The following is a 27,628-nucleotide window of genomic DNA, read 5'->3' on the forward strand; positions in this document are numbered from 1 at the left end:
GCTCACACACCCCAGCCGTAGCACAGAACTGATACTGACCTTGACACGTGATGTGTCAGTAGAGGCTTCATGGTTCGAGGTCACTGTGTGTTTGCATAGCAGTTCACATGGCTGGCTGGGTTCTCACTTGTCGTGCAGGTGCTGGGATGATAGAACTCCCTGATTTAATAGGCAGGAACCACAGAACCCTGGGTAAAAACTAAACTTAATCCAGAGCCTTCAGCTTTCCTCTCCTGTGTGCTGTCACTAAATTAAGTTAATGTTATCTGTCTTCATCAGGGTGTTGGGAAAACTAGTTCATTGTTGTTTGCATAGGGTTTTGCATGTGAAAAGGGAAGGCCCTTTGTTTGCTGCAGGTGTATTTTCTTCCCACTCAGAATTGCTATTTCTGTTCGGAAATAGAATAAACTTTTCTCAAACATATAAAGAAAGACTGGTTTTTTTGTGTGGTGTTTTTGCCTTCTGAATATTTGTTTCATCCCATGTATGTTGACATTTGAAAATAAATTTATTTTCCTAAAGTTTATTCAGTGGGTTTTTACCAATTGCAGCCCTGAATAGCTGAGAACAAAAATTTTATGCAAGGTAATGGAGGGATAAAAATCCATAATGAAAACAGTTTACATGTACATCCACTTGGAATACCTACTCAAAGATGAAGATATGCCCACATCACAAGGTATTATCCTTGTCTTATTTGGCCAATTTCTGCTGTCTACTGATATGATTGATTTCTCTGAAGAAAAATTGTTCAACTTCTATAAATCTTACAGTACACAGCCATGAATAAGTGTGTATATAAAAAAAACTAGCCCACCTTTCAAAGGCTAGGCAGCTCTAAGTCTGTGTTGCCTTCTCTTTCTTGATACTCGATACTCAGCTGGAATAAGGCACTTGTTTTTCCAGTGCATTTAGTTCTGGTTGCTTGGTCCTGCTTGTGGTTTCTGCAGCCTTGCTGTGTCTCCAAGGATATTTGCCATGTCCTGATATTTCTCAAGCTGAAGTAAACATCAGGCCTCCTCTTTCTGCATTCTTGATAGTACATGCATTTCTTCTTGCCTTACTTCCATCATTTGTTGACTGATGGGCCTGATGGTGCTGTTCCCTGTACTCAAACTGGCAGTCTTATGGTGGAGCATTAGGAGGTGATGTACCTCATCCCTAATATGAACATCTTGTCTGCGGGTTGTTGTTTGCATTGATTAAGTAGTGTGTACCGGAGACTGCTGTGATACTTGGGTTTACTGTCAGAAGGAGTTTAGACAGAGGTAGAACCAAAGCAGCAATGTCTGCTGTGCTGTCCACAGGATGAATCAACAACCCTCATTGCACTAACCACAGCAGCATTTGCAATGGGTGAGTGTGTTCCTGCCAAGATGCAGTCAGTCCCCATACGAAGATTCTTCCAGGGGCTGGGAGAGCAGGGACTCTTGGACAAGAATAATTTTTACAGCTCAGGAAAGAATGCTCGGATGGTTTGTCCTCAAACATGGAAGCACATGGGTTGTGTTTATCTTTCCCAGCCATCATCCTGTTTGGCCATCATCACAGGCAAGATGATGTGATGGCATTTAGATTGTCAATATAGTCTATGAAAGGGCTACAGCACAGCTGACAGAGTCTTTAATCATTGGCAGCATGATGGGAGAAAGAGGCATTTACCCTTGGCAATTTCAAACAAAAAAATGTCTTTAAAAAGAGGCCAAGTATCGGGAAGGTAGAGGCAGGAAACCTCTCAGAGGTCTTCCAAGTTGCTTGCCACTTTGGGGAAAACATGTATCAGCTGTGATGTTACCTATCTCTGGTCCTGACCAGAGTCTCTCGGTGTGTATGTTCTTGTTCACAGCATGAGGCTCTGGATATTTCCCTGCAGCAGAGCTCTGGAGTGCCTTGCACATGCTTGTCTTGGAGTCAAGGGTTGATAATGCTTGTGTTGCAGAATTTCTGTCTCTGTAACAAAACCAAGGATATAAAGGCTAAACATGTAAGAGTTCTCTGTTATTGCTTTCAGATTTGAAGTACTGCATGTCAAGATAAGTGGATTTTTTCTTCCTGTGATTTATTCTTAAGATGATAAATTAGGGTTTATAAAAATTTGAGTTGTAATAGTGAGGATTTCTTTGCAAGTTGGTAATTTTTTGTGAAAAAGTGTCTATAGAAGTGGAAATTATTTAAGTTCAAAGTAAACACTTCTAATGTACATCTGTCTCCAATCGAGGTGGTTTGTGACGTTAAGTATAGCTTGTGCTTGTGGATTTGGTCAGTATAGCTGACAGTTTATCTAGTAAAGAAAAAAAATCCCTCCCACAGTCACGCATATGCCTCAAACAGATCTCTGTGATTAAGTGTGCATAGGTATTTTCCAGTAAGTCACTTGTCAACTAAGTAGGATTAGGGTGATATTAAAAAGCTAGGTTGTAGATCTACTGTAGAGAATTGGGCACACTGGAGCAGCAATGCAAGAGTTGTTCCAGGTTGAGCCTGTTATTAAGCAGCTATAGATTTGAGGCAGGTTTATAACTAAACACAAAAAGGCCACGTAGTAAATTCGAAAGAAGCTTAAAAGCTCTCTGAGGAACTTCCCATTCTTTTTCTTTTCTCGCACTTGTTTTCTTGTGTGCTGTAAGTATACCATGGAAATTTCTCAGAAAGTAGTTTTCTTTTTCTGTGAAAAACTAAGTTTAAAATAATATGGCTCCTGTGACTGGAATGTTGGAATGGAAGGGTACAGGCTCTTTAGGAAGGACAGGCAGAAGAAATGGAGGTGTCACCCTGTATGTCAGTAACCAGCTGGAGGGTGTGGAGCTGTACTTCAGGATGGATATGGAACCGACCAAGAGCTTGTGGGTCAGGATTAAAGGGAGGGCAGGGCCAGGTAACCTTATAATGGGGTTTGCTAAAGGGAGTCCAACTAGGAGGCCATACAAGAAAATTGGAGGGACTTTTTATAAAGGCATGTAGTGACTGGACAAGTGGGAATGGCTTCACACTGGAAAAGAGTAGAATTAGATACTAGTATGGAATTCTTTACGATGATGGTGGCGAGGTGCTGGACAGGTTACCCAGAGAAGTTGTGAATGCCCCATCCCTGGAAGTGTTCAGGGCCAGTTTGGATAGAGCTCTGAGCTCTGGGCTAGTAGAAAGTGTCCCTGCCTATGGCAAAAGGGTTGGAACTAGACGTTTAAGGTCTGTCCCAACCCAGGCCATGCTATGATTCTGTGATTTGTCCTGTTACCAGATGAGCATTCCTGTTGCTTTTAGAAGTATCACCAAAATATTTAAAAAGGTAGCATATGATAGTTATATATGGCTACAAGAATCTCTTTTTCAGGAGTAGCAAAGACCCTAGCCTTATATCATTCTTCCCTCTTCAGAGAGCACCTGAGACGTAGGCTGCTTATTTTAGGGGAGTTTTTCTTCTTGGAATTGTTCAGGTTTTTCTAAATGGAAAATATTTCTACAAAATGACATTCAGGTAAAAGCTCTCTACCAGAGTGAATTTGCTATTTGGACAAAAGGGATGGGAGCTATTATTCCAAGAGTATTAGCCTTCGCCTGAGACATAGACACTCAGGTTTTTTTGTTGTGGAAGAAATTCACTCACTCTCACACACACTGTCTCCCCTTGCCCCAGTGAGTATTGCACACTGCATCACTGTAGTGTTATAATTTGAAGTTAAAATAGCACATTACATCACATTACCCAAAAGATTGACAGGCAATGTGTCTACCAGTATAAATACCTATTCACCAGACTGACTGCAGAATTGGCTTAGGGGAATTAGCACAGAGCAGTATAATAACCATGGTATTGCACTGTCTTATGGAAGGAAAAGATATCACCTTCTTTGTAGTCATTTCAAAGCAATGTAAAGAAAAATTCCTTGTATGCGTAGCATAAAAATGCTACAAAATACTTGAAAAAGTAGTTGATGCAGTAGTAGTTTTTGTCATCTCTGTACCCCCATCACATGAATTTTGAGCTTTAGCTTAGTATCCTATTAGCATAAAAGCGACCCATAGACCAAACTGTACATTTGTAGCTACAAGACACTGCAAAATAAATTCTTCTCACTCAATATCCTTTCATATTCTTCATATTCTTTCCTAGAATGTAGGGCCCAAAGGGATCTTTGCGTGCATCTACCCTGATGTCACTTGTAAAGTGGATCACAAAATACCATCCAGTGTTTCCTGAGTCTTCATGTGGTTGAATGCAAGTTTATGTAATTATATGTATGTGTATTTACGCATGTATATTTTTAGATGTTCATCTAACCCTGGTTTGCAGATGATACAGAATTTGAGACTGGCAATTTAGTCCACATGTTAATAATCATCCTATTTGAAAACATTTTCAGCTTGAGCTTTAAAAAATCACCCTCATTGAAAAAGCATGTCAGCCCTTTCTTGTGTTTCTGAAATGCAATGTAAACTCTTAGTGACTGTCTGCCTGAAGTGTAGGGTTATTTCCAAGGTTAATGTTTGTGCACAATAGCAACTGCCTTTGCCTACTTTTAATATTTATTGTTACTAAATGCATTGTAAAAACCCAATTCCCTTTCTTTTTTAGAACTTGATTAATGTAGATTTCTTATTTTTATTTTTTTCCCCTTTCAGTTTTACCAGTGCATGTGTTTGGTTTTTTAAAAATTGTTTTCCAGTACCAGCATGTGACGATTCTGCATGTAGTGCACAATTCATTTGGATCTGATGACTGTGGCCTAGTGCCCACACTAAAATATATTTGAAGTTTTAAGAAATAAATCAAGTGATATGGTGAAGATACACTTGACTCTTGTCATGTGTTTTTGGCCTTTCCAAATCCCTGGACTGATTTAAAATTTCCCATATGATTTGGCATTTGCATCTGCAGCATTAGTATACTCAGAAGTCTCCATTTTGACAAATTCCACCTATCAGCTGTTAAGAAAATAGTGCAGGATAATCTTTTTGTCTGCCTAACTCTCAAATAAAAGGTGACATCTTGAAAAACCATTCCTTGTTTGCTGCAATAGCAGCAATAACATGTTCTTAAAAGTAAATTGGTTATAACTTTCCCAAACCATCGAAATGTTTTTAATTATGTGCATTTCGTATTTTAAAATGACCTCAGGCACCAAATGAACACATTTTTTCTGTCAAAGCAGATGGTAGATTAGTGTTGCCTCCCATGTAAACAATGAAAGTTGAGATTCCTTTTTTGGAATTATGGTGGGGTTTATTTGGGGTTTGATGTCAGGAGAAATAAATCAAAGCACCAACATCAGAAGTAAGCGTGATTGTTCCTGAAATTCTTCTAAAAGAAAAGGGAAAGCAAAAAATTTTAATTCTTTATATATAAACTTTGCTGTGGCCTGTGCAGATTTGTTAGAGCTAAATGCAGCAAAGCAAGATTATGTGTTATGGTTTTGAAATTAGGAAAAAAATAAGCATTTTGATTCCTATATAGGTACGTTGATCTTTATAATGTTAGACAAAAAGATATGCAGCTCTAAAGCCATGGCACATCAGTGGTCACTACATGTACCTTTCTGAGTGGCACAATCCTTGATGTATAAAAGTTAGAAGTACAACACATCTTGCGAAGCTTTAAATACTACACTGTGCTTGGCAGCTTCAGAAAGGAAATCATTCCTTTATTAGTCATCTGTCTCTGAGGCAACAGAAAAAAAAAGTGTTCCCAATTTATATAGGCAGCTTATAGTAAAACTGCTGCTGAATTGGGCTCTCAGTTGATCTTTGTGGAGGAATGGATCTGGGCTAAAACTCCTCAAAGTGGATGTGCTCCTGCACTTTGTCATGGGGACAGCAAATGGCCAGTAGGATTTATGGATTACCATGTGACAGAAAAAGTTATCCACACATCAGAAAGGACAACAGTGATGGAAAGAGGACAGAGCAGGGATGCACAAGGAGTATGTATGCACGGGGAACCATACAGGAGTAGTGCTCAGGGGAGCTAACTGGTCTCTTCTGACACACGTCCATTAGAGGAATAATAAATACATTCCTCAGCATATTCGTTTTACACGGATCAGTGACCTTACTCCAATCTCAGCCCTTAGGTATCTAATTTTGGTTCCTGTTTTTCTCTGAGAAAAGTTACATAATACAGTTCATTTTGAATTTGTTTTGGGTGACTTGCACTCCCACATTTTTTGTTTGTGCTATACAGTACTTTATTGCCTTAATGGAAGGAGTATGAACTTCTTCCAGCATTGGGTCAAGTTGCATAGAAAATTAGCAAAAATCTGTCATATTTTTGTAATTGTTTTACAATGAATTTTTCATAGTATATGATTGAATATCTAATCCTACTTTGTTGTTTTGCTTGCATTCTGCTGCATTTCTGGTACTGTAGCCTGTCTGATACAAGTTGCGCATTTTGTGTCCGCTCTCAAGAGAAGCCACAGGTACCCTGTGCATCAAATTCCCTCACAACCACTTTGGGTTACTCTTTCTCCACCCAAGAATTCTCAGGGGAGCCTTGAGTTGATATGTGTTTTATCCTCTGCCTATTTTCCAGCAGTATTCCGTAGCCTTGAGGCATTTGTCAGAAGGTGAAGCATGAGAAATGCACTTGGTTGTGCTGATTTTGAGAAGGCAGGGGCCAATGCCCCATCAAGGGAAGGGAAAGGCCATGGACACTGCTCATGACAGGGATGAACTGTGTTGTTTCTTGGAAAATGAGAGGAAAGGGAAGCAAATCAAATAGGCTTTGGCAATAGTCCTAAACAGGTTGAGGAGGAGAATTAGCCACATTAATGATTAATGATAGCAAAGCTCATTCAGCTTGAAAAGTACTTTCTATAAGTGCTAAGTGCTGGCATTAAAAATGTATGCATTTTCATTTTAATCCACACTTTGCATCCGCAAATGGAGAGGAAAGGGAAGAGCCAGCAGTGTCATTATAGGAGTACTAATGACCTCACTACAGCTGAAATCACAGCTTGCCAAGGTACGCAACCTAGGGCCTGGGTCTTGCAGAGCGCAGCCTGTTGGTTGCTAGTACTGACTCTCTTGAAGTGTTCCACCACCCGCCCTGCAGAGCTCCAAATGAAGGCTTGGAAACCTTCTGCAAGTCAAACATCTTCTAAGTGAACAGTTGCCTCATTAAATCCCTGCTGAGGAAGACAAAGATTACATGTAGTCTGTCATGCATGGATTTCTTTGCACAATTAAAAGTTTTATAAATCTCAGTTATCTGATCTCTGTTTTTCTTTCCCAAAAAATTGACCTGCTTTCTCTAATGCATGGTAGACACAGGGAAAGGGGGCTCTAACAGAAATGATTTGTTGTGCTATCAAGGTGGTGGCAAGTTGCCACCAGAAATGCTGTGGACCAGAGCAACAGAGATTGTGTGGGCAGGAAGTAACATCTTTGCTGCAATCAAGCTGCAAGAGGTAAAATTTAGAATAATTTGTTAATAGAGGTGTCTGAAAGGAGCTGAATAGACAAATCAAGAGGCAGAAGAGAAAGAGAAGAGTTTTGAAGTCTGAACTTTTAACAGCTATAAGCCACATGCCTGAGGGTTAGGCTGGAAGGTGCTTGTTGACGGGCTGTTTGATTGCGCAGGCTGAAGGCAGAAGCAGTTTGGGAGAAGCAGTTTTGTGCTCTGACCTGAAGTTAGGCATACCAGCCTTGGCAAGGTCAATGCAGCCCGTTCCCTTCCAGGCTGGTGGTGAGTCAGCAGCTGCATACCTTTTTCAAATGTCTGGAAATGGTAACTAAAATCCTTGTTTTGCCAGTTTGCTGCAGAGTGTGTAATCCTTCTTGCCTCCCACACAGCTGTATGCAGAGCTGGTTTCATTTCTCTCTGCTGTTGGTCTAGCCTCACTCTTTATTCACACATCTGCTAGGAGAGAGTTAAGGACCTCGTTCTGTAATTGTCTGCAGTTCGCTAATGCCAGCTGAGCTCACAAGCAGAATGAAAACATCACAGGGTGCCCCATCCACTGGGAAGCAGACCCTCGTTTGCTCTTTCTGTGTAGCGTTGGGCAGGTAGAAGTTGGATGGTATCAGCAGAGAGCTGGGTCTCTTCATCACTCCCTTGCCTTCCCAATAGATGCCTATGCATTAGCTCTCAGCTTGATGTAGGAAGGATGGAGGTGGAGGGGGGTTGTTGCTCTTCAAGAATAACAAGGTTTGATCTTAATTTGCCCTTGGTCAAAAATACCCACTTTTCTTCTCTGTTTTGTTGACAGCCGCGTGGTGCACTGCTGTGTTAGAGACTACATTTTCAGTTATGAGTTGGGTAAAATGCTGTGGTTGCTACGGGAGAAAAGTATTAGTATTACCAATATTTATTATTTGGTCCCCATGGAAACTGTAGTTCTTCAGGGAGTCCTAATTCTCACATTTTTCCTTTGTATGGAAAAGTTACTTCTTTAACTATGAAGTTGAAATAGTTATTTTCCAGGAACAGATGGCAAGATACACAACTCCCTTTGTGCTCTAGTATGCTTGACAGATGTCTGTCTATGGGGAATTACTGCTTACTAGGCTATGTTGTGGCTTCCAGTTAGGCAATGATCTTCAGAGTGTGGTTAATCTAATTGTGTCATGGAGGTGTTTTATTGTTTTTGCCCCCTCTGCTTCCTGTTCGATTTGTGCTTTCCCCATTGTTATTTTTTAATTTGCTGCATATTTTAAATTGATGAAGAGTTATTTTGTTAATTTTGGTTTAAGTGATCCTAGAGGTCTTTTTCAACCTAAATGATTCTATGATTTGATAGGGAAATGAACTTCCTGTTTTCTACTTGTAGCAAAAGCTATGAGTGTGGCTCATGGCTGTAAAAGGGACACAGTAGTACCTGTTTGATTTCAAAGTTTGAGTTCTTCAGATTTTTAGACTAAAGCTGTTAAAATACTGAGTGATTTATCCTTCACAGAATAGTTAACTCAGTGTTTGGCTCTCTTACAGTGCCTAAAACAGTATGTGGAACTTCTGATCAAAGAAGGTCTAGAAACAGCAATCAGCTGCCCAGATGCTGCCTGCCCAAAGAGAGGTCATCTGCAAGAAAATGAGGTATGCTTTTCCTGCAAACAGGGTGTTTTATTTTCCTTACAGGATGTTTAAATAGGTCTTGCTTTTTATGTTACAGCTTCCATTGTTGACAATATATATCTTAATTAATTCTTCAAAGGTCAAATACTCTGTCTCTCTTTGTTTAAAAGGACTTAGATTATTACTGTTCCTAACTAGAATTTTTTTCTTCTTTCCCTTCTTTGAACAGATTGAGTGTATGGTTGCATCAGAAATCATGCAAAGGTATAAGAAGCTACAGTTTGAAAGAGGTAACACGTGTAACACTACCCACTGAAGGCTGTGAGAATGGGTTTGTTTCAGAGTGATCCTATAAATCTGAATCTCTGTATATGTTCTTGAAGTAGCATTGTGTGTTAATTGCTTGGTCATCAGAAAGAAAAACCCTAAAACCTAAAAAGTAATTGCTTCTGTTCTTGCCTGCATGATTCCCAGAACTGCAGCACTCTGGGAATAAACTAAGGAAAGAAAATTGCTATGTATTATATTCCTAAATAACTAAGGAGGGAGTGACTTCTATTTTGAGCTTTGCTGTTTAAGTTGACTACTAGTACTGTAGGGGCTGGAGAAGAATACTGACCTCTTTCACAGAGCCAACATTATCTCCTGGGATGGCATTTGGTACAGAATTAATGGGTGGTTCTGTGTGTAATGATACAAGCATGTTAAGAACATAAGCTGACTGTGTGCCTATGGAGATGTGGAATGGTGTGGCCACAGAGAACTTACAGTAAGGTTTTACTGAGGGCAGGACCCAGCCTAGAAACCACTGCAGTAATTTATTGCCTTCAGTAGTCTTTGAAACATGAAATGACTTACGTGTAAGGAGCCTCCAAGAAAGGGAGGAAACTGTATCTTATGCTATTGTTAATCATGTGGTTACATTAGGGTAGAAGTCAACTTGAAATAGGTTCCTCTGGGCAAGGCATTGTAAAAACACTTTCTGGTGGGTTTTACGGCATAGTATACGCTGTATTTAACTTCAAGTACAACTGTAAAAAAACACATCTCATTCTCAGAACAAGTTTAGTTCAGTGAATGAAAGTGGGCAATTAATTGAGACTTGTGAAACTCACTTTGGTTTGGTGCCTGTTCGCAAAGCAGGCCAAATTTATGTCAAAGTAGGTTGCATAAATTAAAAAGCTCCTTTTGAAAATTTGTGTCTTCAAATGCCGTGCCAGTCAACCTCAGCTGGAATGCATTGTTATGGAAGGCTGATCTTGTATCCACCTTTGAATTTGGTTCTTTTATGTCCCTTTGCAGAAGTGCTTTTGGATCCATGCCGGACTTGGTGTCCATCCTCTACTTGCCAGGCAGTTTGCCAGCTCCAGGAATCAAGCCCACAGGACCCTCAACTGGTGCAGTGCAAAGTGTGTGACATTGAGTTCTGCTCTGCTTGCAAATCTAATTGGCATCCAGGTCAAGGCTGTCAAGAGAACATGCCAATCTCTTTTCTTCCAGGAGAAACAAGGTAAGATACTGCAAAAAATCAAGTATTTAGAAGCTAAACACTCAATCGTTGAACAAATCGGATTATGAATAGTAAAGAAGCATTTTCCTGATGTTTTGTTCTAAAGCTGTTTCCTTCACTTAGTCATTCCTGTTCTTTAAATGTTGTATTCTAAAACTGAATAGCTCTTGGCAGCCTTACTCTTTGCCGCCGTTCCCAGCAAAGCACAAAGGAGCTGCTTAAGCCTTTGGCCTTTTGCCCTGGTGGGAAAAATATGACATCCAGGCAGCTCATCAGCTTCTCTTGAGAGATGATCTTGTTACTGCTGCTCTCCTGGACAATGTGAGAGTTGATTACATCATGCCAGACAGTGATTTTTAGGATACCCTGTCAATCATCCCCTCTGCTGCACATTTGGCCTATGATCTTAGGTTCTGTTTCAAGTGGTCTCTGGTGGCAAACTGCAGCCACTGAATAAGAAAGGCCATTGTGCATGTGTTCCACATCATGTTTGGGCTTTTTCAAAGATTGTATTGCACTCCAAGGCATCATTAAAGCCCTGCCCATCCTTGGACTTAGTTACTCATAACTTATCTTCTTTGACGCTTTGCTGTAACAGATGACTAGCTAGGATGCTGTCATGATGAGTTCCTGATCAAATACGCTAACTTTTGCACATGCTTTTGTGTGTCCTTGACAAGAACTGAAGGTTGCTAAACTTCATGGCGAGGTAACAAACTTAATCTATTTTTGTTTAGTGCTCTGGTTGCTTTTAGTTTTCATTTCACGCTTCGTTTTTTTACTCCACCAAGTAAAAGTAAAATTTGTTTTTTCATATTCTGGAGCATAATGTGCCTCTTAGCAGCATTTGGAGTTTCATATACATTTTATGTATACAAAGCATTTTTTTCTAGTACAGTAGCCCCTAGTGTTAGTAATTAGTGTGTGTCCTTTTATCCTGCTGTTGGGCAAATCAATCAATCAATCATCAGTCCTGTTTTCCAGCAAACTGTTGATTCCCCATCAGTCATTATTGTATTTCACACTGGCAGTAGCTGCAGGAATTGTCATTTAAGGTACATTTTAGTTGTTAGCATAAAACCTGCACACAGTAGAAAGCTACTCAAGGGAGATAAAAGTTGTTCCACTGTTTCAACATTCCTCTGTGTTGTGCCCATTATGTGAGGGGACACCTGTGGTTCTGCACACTTGTGCAAGAAGAGTCAGTGCTGACCCTAACTCATGAATAGTGACTTGTTAGCACCCTATTGACAAAGTTTAACTGAAAATGAAAGAATGACATGCACCAAAACCTTAGGGTTCTTGATTTGGAAGGAAACTCCTGGGGAGAATCCTCAAGGAAGGCACAGACGAGTAATCTATCCCTGGTGCCCTAGTCCAAAGGAATGTGGTCTGGGGTTTTTTGTGCAATCATGGGATTGTTTCTTCATCTGAGAAAGAAAGGGGAGAAAAGGAAAATAATCTAGATGTACAAAACATTTAGGTGTGAGCTAGCTGCTGCTCATCTGATACATTACAGGAGAAAACTGTTCAATATCTATTAGTACCACTCTATAACAAAACCAGCTGGTTTTTACATGGTAAAGAAAATATCCTAACTTTTACGTAGACACTGTAGTCATTAAATACCTTTTCTAGAGATATGTTTGAAAAGTAGTGTGTAGCCAAAATATCTGAATAATAAAACTCACTTGAATACCTGAATCTCTAGTAATTTCTCTTTTTTTAAACAAAAAAGCAGGCTTGCCTTCGTAGCACAGTTCTTAGTAGACATTCTTCTCTAAACTGACATGGCCACACATTTTACTAATTTCTCACTCTCTCCCACAGTTCAGTTTTTAAAATGGAAGATGATGATGCTCCAATCAAACGCTGTCCAAAGTGTAAAGTTTACATTGAACGAGATGAAGGCTGTGCCCAAATGATGTGTAAGAATTGCAAACATGCCTTTTGCTGGTACTGTCTGGAATCTCTTGATGTGAGTACATGCAATGCACTCTGGCTCTCAGAAGCTTAAAAGTTCATTGCTTTGCCATCCAGCTGTCTCTTTAATCAATTAAATAAATAGCTCACTAGCTTCTGGCCATAACTGACCAGAGCTGATGCTGGGAATTTGATAGGATTTGTATCCTCTGTTTTACTTGTCTGACCTGTATGAACTTAGCATTTGGTCTGAGTCAGTAAATAAATAGTTAAATTTTATGACAAGAATCTGTTCATGATCTTTACATGGCACCTAACATGGAGAGGGGTGTGTCTTTTTTTTTCCAGTAGTGACTTTTCAGTGTTGCCTTTCTTGAAGGCATTACAGTGTGAGACTAGCAATGCTTTTAGTCTGAGGAAATTTAAAAAACTATATGTGGTATGTCACTAGCAGTCAGATTTGTTTACCATTCATTGTATTCTGTTGGACAAGAAATAGATCTGACATAGGAGAAAGAATGCAGTGTTCTCACAACACCAGGAATTTATTGGTCTATAAGTTGCTGCTGTCATATGTTTATATTTTTTTATAATCAGCCTGTTATCATGCCTACAGATCAGAGTATGTACAATACACAGCATCTGTTTCCATGTCTTCAGTTTTACTTTGTAACATTGTTAACAATAGCAAAGGAAATTAGGTTCCTGAAAGCTACTCCGACTATTCAAATCCTGTGGTTGTCCCATTTGAATACTTTACTAACAATCCTGAAGTCACAGGCTTCTCACATGCTCTCATAGATAAAAAAAGCAGTGTTCACTTATAACTAGGCCTGCAATCTTGGCTGGTTTGTGAGATGCTTACAGGACCGATAGGGACATAATATCTGAAAAATCTGTATTGTCTTTCTGTTCTTCAGCTAGGTAAAGGAACCAACTTTGGGAAGTCTGCAGTACAAGTACTGATTTTCCTTTGCTCCTTCTGTATGTGTGTAAAATACATGTAATGGTTGGCTTATCTTCTTGGATTCTCTTGCTAAACTTCATGCTAGCATTTAAATATGCAGCCTGAGACCTTTTGGGAGAAGAATTTGTTATAATCTACAACACACGCCAAAAAAACGTGTTTGTGAAGACACCTAACTGTAAACAAAGCACTTTGGAAAGGTTGGACGTGGCTGTATCTGCTTGCTTCTATCTTCCTGTGTGATTCCTGGGTTTAAATTGTCAGGATATAATATTTTGTAACTTGAAGAACTTCTGTTTATTGCCTACCTTCTCATTCAATATTTTGTAGGATGATTTTCTCCTTATACATTATGACAAAGGACCTTGTCGAAACAAGCTGGGGCACTCCAGGGCGTCTGTTATCTGGCACAGGACACAGGTAAAGCTCAGATCTTTGAAAGCTCTCTCTACAGGTCTGCTGCTGTCATTTTAACGCCTCATTTTAACACCTTAGGGTAAAATTCTGTGCCAAATGGTTACTGATTTTCATAGCAGATAAAAAGAGGGCAGTAGCTTGGAGTGGAACAATTAGCTCTCCTGAAGAAGAGCCTCCTTGGCAAAACACCACTGAGAAGAAAAGATACATTTGCAGAGCAAGTTCAGTGCCAGTCCAGATATCTTCTCACTGAATTTGGAGGATGAATTAGGTTGCCATCGTCAGTATTATTTTCAAGCAAGCTCTTCCTGGAAGGCATTTTTAGCTCTGGATCCAGAGCTGGAAAGGAATTAACCTGAATACAGTCATTAACTAGCTATGGACTCCATCGGACTCGTTCCTGTAGGCTGGATAGAAAGTAACCCTGAAGGTTTTTCAGTCGTTTCAAACACAGATTCAAACTGACAATTGCAGAGAGTGTGGGAATACCTCTTGTAGTCTAGATTCAGTGTTGCTAGACTCAGCAGGAATGCTGGTAATAAAAGAGCTCTCTGCAGCACTTTGATGCATGCAGTATAAATGCTCATGTGTGACTTGGTCCAATCTACCGCCTTTACAGTCACTTCAGAGATACGGGGACATCTGCATATCTGAGTCATCTCTTCCTAAATTAACTGTGTGCCTGTAAAAAGCTACCTTAGCTTCAGATGAGGTACTTTTCTTGAAGTACAGTTGTCTTTCCATGTGAGCAAAAACCCCAAGTCTATAGAATAATCATCAAGTCTGGATAAACAGCTAAACTGAAATACAGAAGGATCTCACCCCTCTCCTTCCACCCACACCGCTGGGTGTCTGAGCTGTGGACTGGGTTTTGCTTGGATTAGCCAGTGGTATCTCAGGAAGTGAGTACATTAAGTTTACTTGACAAAGCTGTAGTATGAGGTGATTAATCTGGTATTTGGAATATGCTCTAAGCCATTGCAGTTTGTGCAGATCTGTTTGATACACGGCATGTTTGATAATCTGGTCATTGTTGAGAAAGGTGATAATTCACTACTAGTCAAAATACAATTCTGCTAAACTCACTGAAGCCAAATCGACACTGCAGTTGTTTCCTTATGTTAACTTTGACTAAGTTGTTAAATTTCTTCTTAGATTTATCCAAAGCAAATTGAGGTGAGTCTTTGGTTTGTTTTTTGTGGGTTTAAAAAAATACTTGTTTTGGCCAGAGAAAATGGCTTGATGCCTAGTAGGGCAGCAATTTCTTCAGAAGAAAAAGAACCAAGTAAAAAGTAAATAAATAATAGCACACAGTTTGACTTAAAAATAAACACCTCCCTCCCCCCCCCAACCACATCAAAAAACAAAACTAGCAAAACAAAAAAAAATGAAACTTTATGATTTATTTGATGGCATATTGAGGCTGAAAGGAAGGTGTAAATAGATGTTTTATATTAATTATGAGTAGTCAGTCTGGTGCACTGAATTGCCAAGTTCTAGCTTGGCTCTGTCTGACCAGTGCACTCAGCCTGGGCTGCAAAGAGCAGCATGGCAATAGATGCAGCTCATGTTTTTTAAAGATGAGAATTGAACTTTGGTTTCTGGGAAATAAATGTAAAGATTAGTAGAAGTTGCATCAGATTGTCAGCACCACCAAAATAAAGAGAATGAGTTATGAAACGTGCCCACCTCTGAAGCTGAAAAAGAAATTGTTGCTGGGAAGAAATAAAATCGTTAGAGCAAGGCAGCTCGGGCTCCTCATGGCCGGGCAGCCGCGCCCGGCATGCTGATCAGGGTGGGTGCGTGTGCGCCGGGAGCGCTGTCCCACAGCGCCATCTCCCGCGGCTGCCCGGCGCTCCCACCGCCGGAGTTCCGCGGCAGCACAACCTCGGACCATGTGCAAGATCATCAACACCAAATTATCCGTGGCCAGCAAAAGTGCTACTGCATCATCCCATGCTAATTTAATATTTGCCAGCTAATTGAAGTGGCGTATCTAGCCCTGACTAGAAGAATCCTTAATGAGTAATGCACTCTTAATTTCGTTTCACCTTCTGCTGTGAGGTTTTGCTATTGCATTAGCAATCCACTCTTGCCTTCATTATTCAAAATTATTCAGAGACACTCTCATATGAATAAATCTAAATTATTTTCTCAAATAATTTGTGGGCATATTGTTGCAGCATCACTCTTAGAGTTGCCTATGGCAAATGGGAAACTTTCTCAGGCAATGAAGCTCAACTTGAATGTTTTTTAAATAATTTTCCAAATCCATGCTCTGTAGAAATTACTACTTTGTCACATTGACCGGATGGGTAAATCTATGGTCCTCTGCTCATGCTGGGAAGGAGGTGATCAATAAATGTCAATGGAAAAGAGTTAGATCTTGTTCCCTGAAGCAGCAGGCTGAGCTCAGGTCTGACTGCAAAAAGCCATTGCATATGCAAAGTCCTCCTGTAGCCCCTAGTGTTTGTAATCTGTGATTGAAATTCCCAAGGTTGTGGGTATGCTGGTGGGACATTTGTGGGAGTATTCCCAGATTCTATGAACACCACCAACACCTTGACTAATTCTTCTTGAAGCTTTCCTCAGAAAAAAAGGGAGCATTTGAAAGTGGAAGTCTTAACTTTCTTGTAGCCTTGATTCCAATATTTAGTATTTAGGTTTGATCCAGAAAAAAAGTAGTGATTTGCTTCAGTATTTTTTTGAGATAAAGGAAAACTCAAAAAGGCACATAGCCTTCTGCATCACTTTGTATGATAAAACAGTTGTGTGGCACAGTTTGACTGGAGCCATAAAACACGAACATTCACACTCTGCTTTCACTCACATTTACTGGTCACAGGAGCTGACTGTAGTATACCTGTGGGAGGGTCCTGGCTCTGATAAGGTCAGTGGCATTTGCTGAAGTCTTTGATGGACACAGATGATGCAATGGTGTCAGCAGACACAGAATCTAGGCAATGCTATCCCTGACTCAATGCTATCCCTTTCTCTTACAGGTAGTAGGCATTTTTGCAGGATTTGGTCTTCTACTTTTGGTGGCCTCCCCTTTCCTTCTACTTGCTACACCATTTGTTCTGTGCTGCAAGTGCAAATGTAATAAAGGAGATGATGACCCTCTACCTACCTAGCCTGGGAGAAGATTGGACTCATCACATGTTTTGATTTTACTGTTGCTGTTACGTTTCCCTCTTGCACTTACATTGCTGTAGCCTTACGTGCCCCATTCTGCTTTTCATTGACACAGTCTTGATTCCAGGAACTGTTGTTACTACCGTTGTACAGATCATTTGATAATAGACAAGGAGGGTAATAGAAGGCAAGTTAGGTGCTAAAGGGAGACCACAGACCTGAGTAGCTATCTGAAATGAAGAGGTGATACTGCTAAATACAGTACAAAAAGTTGGTGCTGCCTTGCTGGTGAACTGGAAACTGTACTGAATGACATCAGCAAGCCAAGCTGAAAAAGCATACAAACTTCTGCATATCTATTTGCTTCCAAATTTGGTGTTTTAAACATATGTTTAAGTTGCCTACTATTTAAATCAGATAGTCAACTTTGTGTTGACTTTATTACACATCTGTTTTTGTTAAAGCCATCACAATGTCCTTTTTAGTACCTATTTTTCCAAGTGTAACAAAATTAGTAAGGTGCATATAGGCCATCCTATGCCTTTCTTGAAATTTTGGGAGGATCAGAGGGACAAGTTGGTCCTACTGCCTTCCACAAATTTTATAAAGTCTTATAGGAAATTTGTTTGGTTAAAAGCTACATTTTAAAATTAATTGATGAAGCTGAAAGGTTGAATGGTGACACAAACCTGCTATTTAATCAAGTTTCTTTTAAAAATGCATTGATGGTATTGATTACCCCTGGACCACTAGTGTTTTTCTGAATTGTTATTTTTTGCTGTTGTTTAGGGTTCTGGTACACTTACAGGGCTATGTAAGTTCTAATCCAGGTATCTTAATCTTTTTATAGATACATAGAGATAGATATATATATATATATATATAATCCTATTTAAACCAAATGTGTAAATAGCTGTGCTATTGAAATATTTTGGAAATTCAGGATAGCTTGCTTCTGTCTTTAGGACAACTATTAAAAAATACAGGACTAACATTACAATTTAGCAGACTCTTGGGTTATCAATGAGTCTTTCTTTTTAAATACAAAAATACGTCATGGTTATCCCTGTAGTTAATATGAAAATGCCTGGGATATTTGTGGAAATTGTACTTTGCATTTAAACTACTTAGCCCATTTTCCAGAGTTAATATTGTATGATATGTGGTGTATTATGTTAATAACAATACTGTGACAAAATAAGTTTTTATTTGAGAACTAATCACTTGATAGTTTTGCAGAATTCAGTGCTGTGTTTTCAGGGCAGTAAAGCGTGCTGTTCAACATACTACATCATTGAGGTTTCTCTTTAAAAATATTTTGTTGAAAACCATTTTGCTCTGATTTTAAATGCTACAAGAATTTGACTAATAACTTCTTGCCATGAAATACGAAGCACCTGAAACAATGTGTATTCATTGTTTTGAATGGCTTCTGGACTGAAGTTGTACTGCATTTTTTCTTCATCATTTATTTCTTTGTGTCGGCAGTGTACTGAGATGGATGAATATCTTGAAGCCAAGATAAGTTTCCACTGAAAATATCTTAATATTCTCAAATGGATCTGGCTGCTGTCACAGGCTGGGAATATGTTTTCATACCTCAACCATAAAAAAAAATCCTTGTTATCTTTTGTTTTACACTGTCTGTCTGTTAAATAAAAATGTTGTAGGATACAGTTTTGAAAAGGGACAATTTCTTTTTATAAAACTTCTCCCTTATCTTCCAAGTATAGTGCTATCCAAATACAAACTGTATATAACCAGAGATTTTAGCTCTAGGAGCTGAAGATTATCTGCATTTCACTTGCTTGGCTTGATTTTAATGAGTTCAGCCTCTGTAATGTGAATAAAAAGGATAGCTGGTTTCCAGCAAATCTGAACTCCTTGTGATATCTTCAGATTGTTTATGGCAATGCACAGTTCATATCTTTTGTTATCTGAGTATTTTTAGTATTTCAGCTATCTTTATTACTAAAAATTGCTTAGTTGTTAAAGAATATCCATAAATTGATCCATGTTTGCCAGCTCCCAGGGGTGTGTCAAGCACTGCTGACTTGAGCAGGCAGGGAAGTGCTTGTGTTCCTCTGGCTCTGGCATCAGCTCAGTCCATCTCCCAGAGGGATCCCAAGCCACACACCTGAGTTGTCCTGCGTCACAGCTTCATTGTGCAGAATTAATGGAAACCCTTCTGCAAAGGACAGCTTCCTGCAGGTAAGCTTGAACTATGGCCTTTCCTCCTTGGCCCTGTAATTCTGTTTAACTGGAGAAAAAAACTCTGGACAATAGGATGTAAAGACTTCATGGGTTATTAATTTTCTAGCTGGGGGCACTGAGGGATTTTGCTGTATTGTGGCTGTGACTGATGACCAGTTCTCCTACTGGGATCATAGTAAGCAGGAGAGGTTCAGTGGCCTGTGAACAGTATTGAGTGTCCTGGTATGAGGAGGTTTATTTTCTCTGTGACTTTCTGAGAGGTTTTATGTGGAAATACAGCAAAATTTGACTTTTCCGAAGTGCTGTGCAGCCAGTTAATAGTCAATGTCAAAATTAATGCATTTCCAGATTTAAAAGAAAAAGGAAAGAGAAATAAGTTCTTTGCAAATACAGAAATTTTAAAATGATAATTTATAATTGATACAGGTAACATTATGTATAATCAGAAAACTGTGTCAGTATTTCTCTGATCTCAACGTACTTGAATTTCTACTGGTGATTTTAACGACACAGCTCTTGTTTCGCATCCCAGCTGTTGGGATAGACTATATGCCTACATATATTTACCAAATACCTACCTAGTCTCTTCAGGTTTGCTAAATGTCATTCCATCTGTATTCTCGGGGATTTTTTGTTTGTTTTTGTTATTGTTAATATTATTATTACTACTATTACTATTTTTAATGCTGATTTGGTTCCAAAGTAGCAACTTTTGGTGGTGATGTATTAAATTCAGGGTGCTTTTATGTTACAGCTTATGTTGATACTGTGACATTTAATACCCTAAAACTGAATTGTAAATACATCATTTTAAACTCTGACATTTAAACCTCCTGCCATGGGAAAGGGAATGTTTGTTTCTTCTTCTTTTCAAATGAAAATCTGTTACAACAGCTATGGCTTTTTTTGAACCAGAAAAATAAGTATCACAGCATGATTTTTGTTGCATTTTTATGTTTATGCTATTATTTAGGGGGTGTATATTCACACAGAATCGTAGAATATTCTGAGTTGAAGGGACCCACAAGAATCAAGTCCAGCTCTTAATTGAAAGGCCTGTTTGTAAATGCTGTTTAATGGAGTTTGTAACAGTACATCATCTGCATGTTCTTCTGGGGTGTCATGTGGTGTCGTGTCTAGTGAGCGTGGAGTCCCAGCTCCAGAGGCTGTGCATCTCCCTAGGCTTGCCATTAGCTGGGCTGAAGCCAGTCCTGAGAGAGATCAGGAGCGCAGCCCACTTCATCTTCAGTGGTGGTAGTGTTGGGTTTTTCCCTGTGACATTGGACAAGTCACTTACCACCTTTTATCTCAGTTTAACCATCTTATAAGTGAATGGACCAGTGTTTACTTCAGGAGGGCTGTGGGGGCAAATTCATTGGTTTTGAGGCTCTTCAAAATGAACAATTATATACAAAAGATTACTGTAGTTTTATGTTAATATTTCAGTTGTATTCATGTTGGCATTCATCCTGAAGCCTCCTACTACTGACCTTAGCATGTCAAGAATTTAGGATACTGTCCCCCGCATACTAAGAAGCATGATCTTTCCTCAGATACTCTGGTGCATAAATTAGGCAAAATCCCAAATAACAGCTGACTGGATCAACACTTCAGTGTACAGCTGAGCTCCTGACATGCAGAAAACAATCAAAATTAGTGAAAAGCTCTCATTTATGGAGCTGACAGGATAAAATATCCATAGGTCAGAAAAATACGAAGTTCTTTTTTTAAAAAATTGTTGTGGGCAGGAAGATTAAAATGAAGTTCTGTGTGCATTTCATCTATAGGCCTTTTACTGTATAGGAATAAATATTTTTAATGCAGACCATTATCATTATAGTGAGGTGCAGCATGCATAAACCTTTGTGCAGGTTTGCTTTTTTAAAACCAAAGTTTGTACATTTCATGTACATAATCTAAAAGCCTGAGGGAAACAAGTAAATTACAGTTGTTGATCACAGTGATATTAAGGACATCAAAAAAGCCAGCATCAGCCCTTAATTGCTCATGCACTTGTACTAAGTAAGGCATGCTGTTTGTGTTTAGAGCCCTGTGGCCTTCATTACTGCTTTGATTTGTGTATATGTTATAAGAATTCCAGGAACATTAGGTACAGGTACATGGTACATAACTGAACCTTTCTTGATCATTTCATTATGATGTATTTTAAAATTGTATAGGGATAAGCGTGAAGGAGTCATGCATATGTATAAATAATGTATTTGACCAGTGTAAAAATAGTTCTGTTGATGTATTTGAAATGTAAGTGCATTTTGTGCCACTAACACTGTGATGTATAAAGGAGCTGTTGAATGCCTTTTAATGTGGTGTTTTGTACTTTGAATCATATTGGAGAGTTTAATTTGTAATTTCAATAGATATTTTAAATGAATGTGTTTCCTGTGATTCTTCATAGTGACTTTTCCCTGTGCTTCTCTGCCTCTCAGTCCTTTGGAGCAAGCACAGCCTGCAGCCTGGAGACCTCCTGCCACAATTCTGGGCATAATTGTGGTTTCTGACTCATCATCTCCCAGCTTAGCTAAAAGAGGGAATCTGGGTATCTCTAGTGCTAATTTGGTGCACAGCTGGGTCCTTGGCCTAGCTCCTGTTGCAGTCCAGGGATGGATGCTCTAGCCAGGTGAACATGCTGCCCCAAGGATCACTCTGAGGTGTGTGTGTGTGTGTGTGTTCTTGCACCATGGGTTTAGGTCTGGTGCAGGTGGCTGCAAGCAGCTTGTACTCCCCTCAGTCTGGTGGTGTGGAAGTGAAACTTAAAGGCAAAGCCCAATCTCCTGAGTAAGTGAGTGTATTTAACTCTCCAACAGTGGTAATGACTTCTCGTTCTTGACTCCATCAACAAGCACTTTGCATTTTGCCTAAACTGCAGTTGAGAGTGGAGACTCTCCTTTAATCCCCACAGTATATTTCTCACTTGTTAGGGTACAATTTGTCTATACCCATAAAAAAAGCACAGGCACAATTTCTTCAAGAAAACAGTGTGCATAAATAATATGCATCCATGTGCTTTATACCTGACAACTTTAGAAAAGGCCACATAATAGCTGCTACTAAGTCATTTCTTCTTTCATTTTCATGAAGCATAGTGATTTTTCTCTGTAAGGGTAAGATCAAGTTAGATATTTTGTTCAATTAATTGGGCAGAAAATAGTCTCTAAAAGCCACAAGGAGTTTTGACCTCTTCTAGGAGCAGGTGTTGGTAACAAAGTGATCTTTCTGCTTGCTTCTGCTACTCCCACACTGGGTTGTTTCCAAGTAGCGTATGTTTGGTGGTGTAGTTTTCTCTTGGAGAGTAGGATTATTTCTCAGTCATGTGCAATAACTGTGTAGTTTAGTGATCTTTAGCTCCTGGACAGTCCCTCTGTTCATCTACCAGGTTCAGCTTCCCTCGCTATAGAAGGATTTTATAAGCCATGCCTTTCAGATGCGTGGCTGGGCTTCTGCACAACAGTCTGTCATCAGAAAATCAAGCACTGCAGAAATTGAGTGGAGTGACAGTCAACTGTCTAAAATAAGAAAATTTAAGTTGAATTCTTAGGTGACAAACTTCTAGCACACGTATGTTCTAGTAAACAGTGTCCAAGATCATTCAGTTGCCAGAACTGAACCACATCCATAGTAGTAAGTTCTGTTAGGAGGGACCCCAGCCCCAGAGTAACTCCTGAAGTGCTACCTGGACATTGGATGGAACAGTTCCGGTCAAAATCATGTCAGTAACTGTCCTGTAAGAACTGAAAGATTGAGACAATAGAATTGCACAGCACAAAACCCTTGTGCTAGTTCTAGCATTCTGCTAGTTACAGTGGTACTAATGGAATTAGTATTGTGTACACACACATGTATGGGGGGTAGTGCTAGAAATTGCCACTACCAACTTGTGAGCACAGTGCATCCACAAAGCACCTTTCTTCTTTTTTTTTAATTGAAGATCTGCTAGGAAGTTCCTCATAAGAGATTTTGTGCCGTGGGTACTTGACCTGTCAGCACTGCATCTGTACCAGGACTTACTTTACGCAAGATGTATTGAAACCAATGAAACTTTTGCTGAGTTTGAAGACGACAGGTATGGCTATTTGTACAAGAAAGCTTTGCTACCCAGATTCTGTGCTCTGGGAACCAAGATTCAGCCTAGTATCTGACATCACTTAAGTATGAGGTGTCTTGACATTTGTGTGTCTGGCCTTAACTAGTGCTAGTCAGTGCAAAGACACATTTCCCGAGTCTTTGGGACATTTCCCTTCCCATTCTATGCTGCTTTTACTAAGGTTGTTGTCTAGAAAAATCAGCTCTTTTAGCCTCTCAAGATGTTTCTCAGGTGTGTTTTTTTCCCATATACTTTGAGGACAGAAGTCTAAACTGTCCTTGTCCTTGTAACTTTTACATGGCTAAAACTGAGGACAGCAGTTATAGAGTGCCTTATCACAAGGACTGCTTTCAGATACCAGCGCAGAACTCAGTGGTGCAAATAAGAACCAGCTTACTCTTTTTCCAGATCACTCTGTGTGTGATGATTATAACTTAACATGAGTCACATATACAAAATGTTTAGATGCTGTAAATCATACAAACCAACTCACACATGCAAGCAACGGAAATGCACTTAAAAGACTCCAGTTCTTTTGTGGTATGTGACAGAGAGAACAGTGTCAAGTTGTGTGTGCTGTGAATATATTCCAGTGTTCCTTGTTTTATTTGTTTGTTTTTTTAAAGCCGAAAATGAAATTAACACTGTAAGCCCAATAAAGAGAGCCCCTGGGAGTAAACTGTAAGTGTCCTAACTCAGTGCAAAATTCTAAAATCTGGATCTATATATGAGTCTAGCTGATGTGTACTTTATTTTTATGCACAGCATCTCCCTAAATGTCAAATGTGTCTTTTAGTTTGTGTACTCATATACGACTACAGGAAGAAGAAATTCTGTTGCATAATTTTGTAGAAACTGCAATTTAGCAAGTTCTGTAGGCCTGAGCTGCTCATATCAGTCTAAAAGGTGTTGGCTCAGCCATTCCTGTAATCTCACTGCTGTGTGTTGTTATTGAGAACAATTGCAAACAAGCACACATTTTTTCTCTTTGCTCCCTCAAGATGATGATGTGGTGGGTGGCAGAAATGCTTGGGCTGCTTCAAAATCTTGAGATCTTACTGTATTTTGAGAATGCCACTGTCACTTCAGGGGTTAGCCACAAGAGAAATGCATGAGCTTGTGCAAAATTGCGTTTAAAATTGCCGCGGCAGATGAGCAGAGTGCAGCGTTTCTTTGTTTTCATGCCTTAGTAATTGTTAGTGGACTCATTTGGCTGAAGCCTCATGTAACTGCTACAAGGGGTACAGGTCGAGGGAGGGATTCCTGAGTTGGAATAGGGATAAACTGTCCCAGCTGCCTTAGCAAAGCCCCCGGGAAGGGTGTTCCGGGCAGTGAGCGGTGCTGCCGCGAACCAGCAGGGAGCAGCCGCCGATCGCCTCGGCTCAGCGTGGGCTGCCTTGCAGGAGAAATCCCTGGGAACCGGATTTCTACCTCGGGCTTGTAAAGTCTGTGTTTCAAAGCCTCCGCAGAGCTAATTGTAAAGACGGGGCTAAAAATAACGATGTTATGATGGGCCTGCACACTCTGCTGGGGCTGTTCCAGTCTCTGATACTAGCAGGCATTATTGCTCCTGTTCTCCGAGCATGTATAAACCTTTTCTGACAGGGAAAAAGCCCAAGTGTTTGAACTTTCAAAAGTCGATATAGAGATGTTCCAGCCTACAAATGTAAAATGAGAGGTGCAAAGCAGGGGTAGCAGAGGTCTCTTTCAAAATGCCAAGTTCAAAAAACAATGACTTCACTGGGAGATGAAGGGGGAACACTAAGAATCAGTTGGTTACAAACAGAGTAAGATTTGGCTAATAACACTGCATCTTCTCTATATTTTGTAATGGACGGATATTGTAGCTCAGCCAAATTACTCTTTTCTCCCTTCCTACCCACGCCTGCTGTTGTATCTGTGTTCCTTAATACAGATGTTCAGCAGAAACAATGGAACTGTCCAAACAATAACTGCAATCATCACTTCAACAGTCAACATGTTTGGCAGGGGAGGCAAGATGCAATAGGGGAGGTTGCTGTGAGTCCTTCTGCCTTTACCTCTCTATTTATATACATTCCAAAGTTCACATGTCTTCCTACCCCTGCCTAGCCACCAAGTGCATCTGAGTAGAGCAAAGCAAAAAGTTGGTTTCTCATTTTTTTTGTGGCCTAGAGGTTTGTTTCAGGATCCTGCCAATACTAACACAAACTTTAACTTTTAAAAAAAAACATATAGTGTGTATTCCTGGCTGCCACCATCTCCCTGACAAAATTCCAGGGACTCCCAGGAAACTTCTAGTTCATGCCAATTTCAGCCTGTTAGGAATGTGCTTGGAGCATGTTTTTGAGCTGAATCAGTTTTTCCTTTTCAGAACCTTGAAATTTTCTTATGTGAAATGGTGCAATTAGAGGATTAGGATAGGACAGTGTATCTTACCAGACCACTAGTGCTTTACTCCCACCATATCCATGCATTTTGTTCAGCAAATCCCAGCCTTCAATATCAATGAGGGGGCTGCAGACTGAGAATCTTCTCAGTGAAGGACGCCTCCAGCCTTTCAGTGTTCCTTGCAGCTTTTCCTGGCTTCCCAGCAGCAGGGTAGTGTTTCTAGGTGCAGAGTATTGAAGAATAGCCCTTGAAAGATGCAAATCAGTGGGGGCCGGGGGAGTGCTGTCTTGCTGTTTCCCACAGCTGGAATCAGAAAGCAGAGAGATCCAGAGCAGCAGAAGGGAGAGGCTCTGAGAAATTGCACCTTTCTCTCTGTCACCTCTATCTATGCTGTGACTAAAATGTACGTTGGTGCTCAGTGCCATCATCCTTACCAGCAATTTTTATCCTTTCGCTTGTGATCTCAGGATGTGCTGCATTGCAGGCTCTGCAGTCAGTTACTAGCATTTCCTTACACCTAAGACTTAGTAAGGGAGGCAGAGGAAGGTTGTGACTGGGTTAAAATGCAAGTGCCTTATGTGAGAGCTGACCCTCTGACTCAGCTTCTCCTTTGCCCTAAGACTGAGAGAATTTACCCAGATATTTTCTCTGGCACTGTGTTGTGGAAATAAACTGAATGTGAAAAGCTACAGCCAAGCAGCATCCTTTGTCCTTCTAGAGACATCCTAGGGCTCCTTAAACCTAAAGAATTCTGTCGGGTGCAACCATCTGTCTTTCACAGCTTTTAACATTAAGCCTGAGAAAACACCTTCTGAGCCACAGGGTCTAGCCAGAAGCTGCAGGGAAAAGCTATGGCTGTGAGGGAAAGGAAGCTGAGAAATGCTTGAGGTTGCAGCAACATCTGTTTTAAATCACAGGATACCTTAATGACCCTTCAGGACACTCAGTACTTAAAGTCTTTAAAGTCTTTGACAGCAACCTCAGACGTGCAGCCTGTCAGCACAGCTCAGTAAGGTTATAACGCTGCTCTGGGCTGGATGGACTATGACTTTCTTTATCCCAACTTGAATATGAAGCTTGCAGAGGAGCTCTAGCTGCTATCCAGTGTCAGCAAAGCAGCTGAGAGCTGCCTGCCTGCCCTTTTCATGCAGCTCACAGCACCATGGAGCACTCCCTAGCAATGGTCATGATTGTCTCTGCTCAGAGATGACCATCTCCAAACATGCGTGGGCAGCAGCCCCACAGAGACAGCTGCGGTGTTTCTTCAAGCAGCAGTTACTGGTCTTGCTCAGGAGGCTGCATCAGGTGGGATTTGCCAATAAAACAACTAACAATGCCCCAGTGGAAGAGTTTTATAGAGCTTTATGTTTCTGAGTGTTCAACAACCACATGTGAAGCACTACAAACAAAGCTTCTGGATACAAGGAGCACTCAACGTGTCGGTAGGGAGAAGAAAACCTTTTTCTGTTAACAACAAGGTGTAATAATCTCTTTAAAAGCCATAAAAGCAGTTAGAACAGGAGGTTCAGAAAAAATTTCATTCCTCTCTAGAGTGTCCTGTATGTTCTTTGTGTACAATAGGTTTTTTGCCTGAAGAACTCATTCTCTCCGAGCTTCTCTGAAGAGCTACTGAAGGCTCAACATAAGGTTTGTGTGAAGAGTGTGTGGGTTGTGTGCAGTGCTTGGGCTAATTGCTGCCCCTGAAGCAGCTGGGAGGGGGTAGTCACTTAGGAATATTAAATTAAGGTAGTCTGCAAAGATTAGAAAAGGTGATAATTACTTGATTTGTCAGGAGTAGAATCAGGAAATTTAGGCAAATATCTCTGATTCATTATTACTTCCTTCAACAAGCAAAATTTCAAAAGATACCTGGCATGTATCCCTCTCCCCCTCCACAGAGAGGAAAACTGCACTCGTGTTACTGCTGGCTTTTGTTTCACTGTTTTCTTCCTATTTTAAACATAAGAAGCAAACCCCAAA

The 27,628-nt window shown here is 40.1% G+C and overlaps 1 protein-coding gene across 1 annotated transcript in view; it reads left to right on the forward strand.

The window, feature by feature from the left end:
- The window catches only part of RNF144A (ring finger protein 144A), a 65,384-nt gene extending 43,816 nt beyond the window's left edge, over positions 1–21,568 (forward strand). The window contains exons 4-9 of the mRNA XM_039568670.1: positions 8,927–9,031; positions 9,240–9,300; positions 10,313–10,520; positions 12,351–12,498; positions 13,741–13,830; positions 16,830–21,568. Coding sequence (XP_039424604.1) covers positions 8,927–9,031; positions 9,240–9,300; positions 10,313–10,520; positions 12,351–12,498; positions 13,741–13,830; positions 16,830–16,961 — 744 coding nt within the window. The 3' untranslated portion in view covers positions 16,962–21,568. The remainder of the gene's footprint in view (positions 1–8,926; positions 9,032–9,239; positions 9,301–10,312; positions 10,521–12,350; positions 12,499–13,740; positions 13,831–16,829) is intronic.
- The last annotated feature ends 6,060 nt before the right edge of the window (positions 21,569–27,628 follow it).

This window comes from Corvus cornix, chromosome 3 (genome assembly GCF_000738735.6).
Source record: "Corvus cornix cornix isolate S_Up_H32 chromosome 3, ASM73873v5, whole genome shotgun sequence".
Taxonomy (NCBI): Eukaryota; Metazoa; Chordata; class Aves; order Passeriformes; family Corvidae; genus Corvus; species Corvus cornix.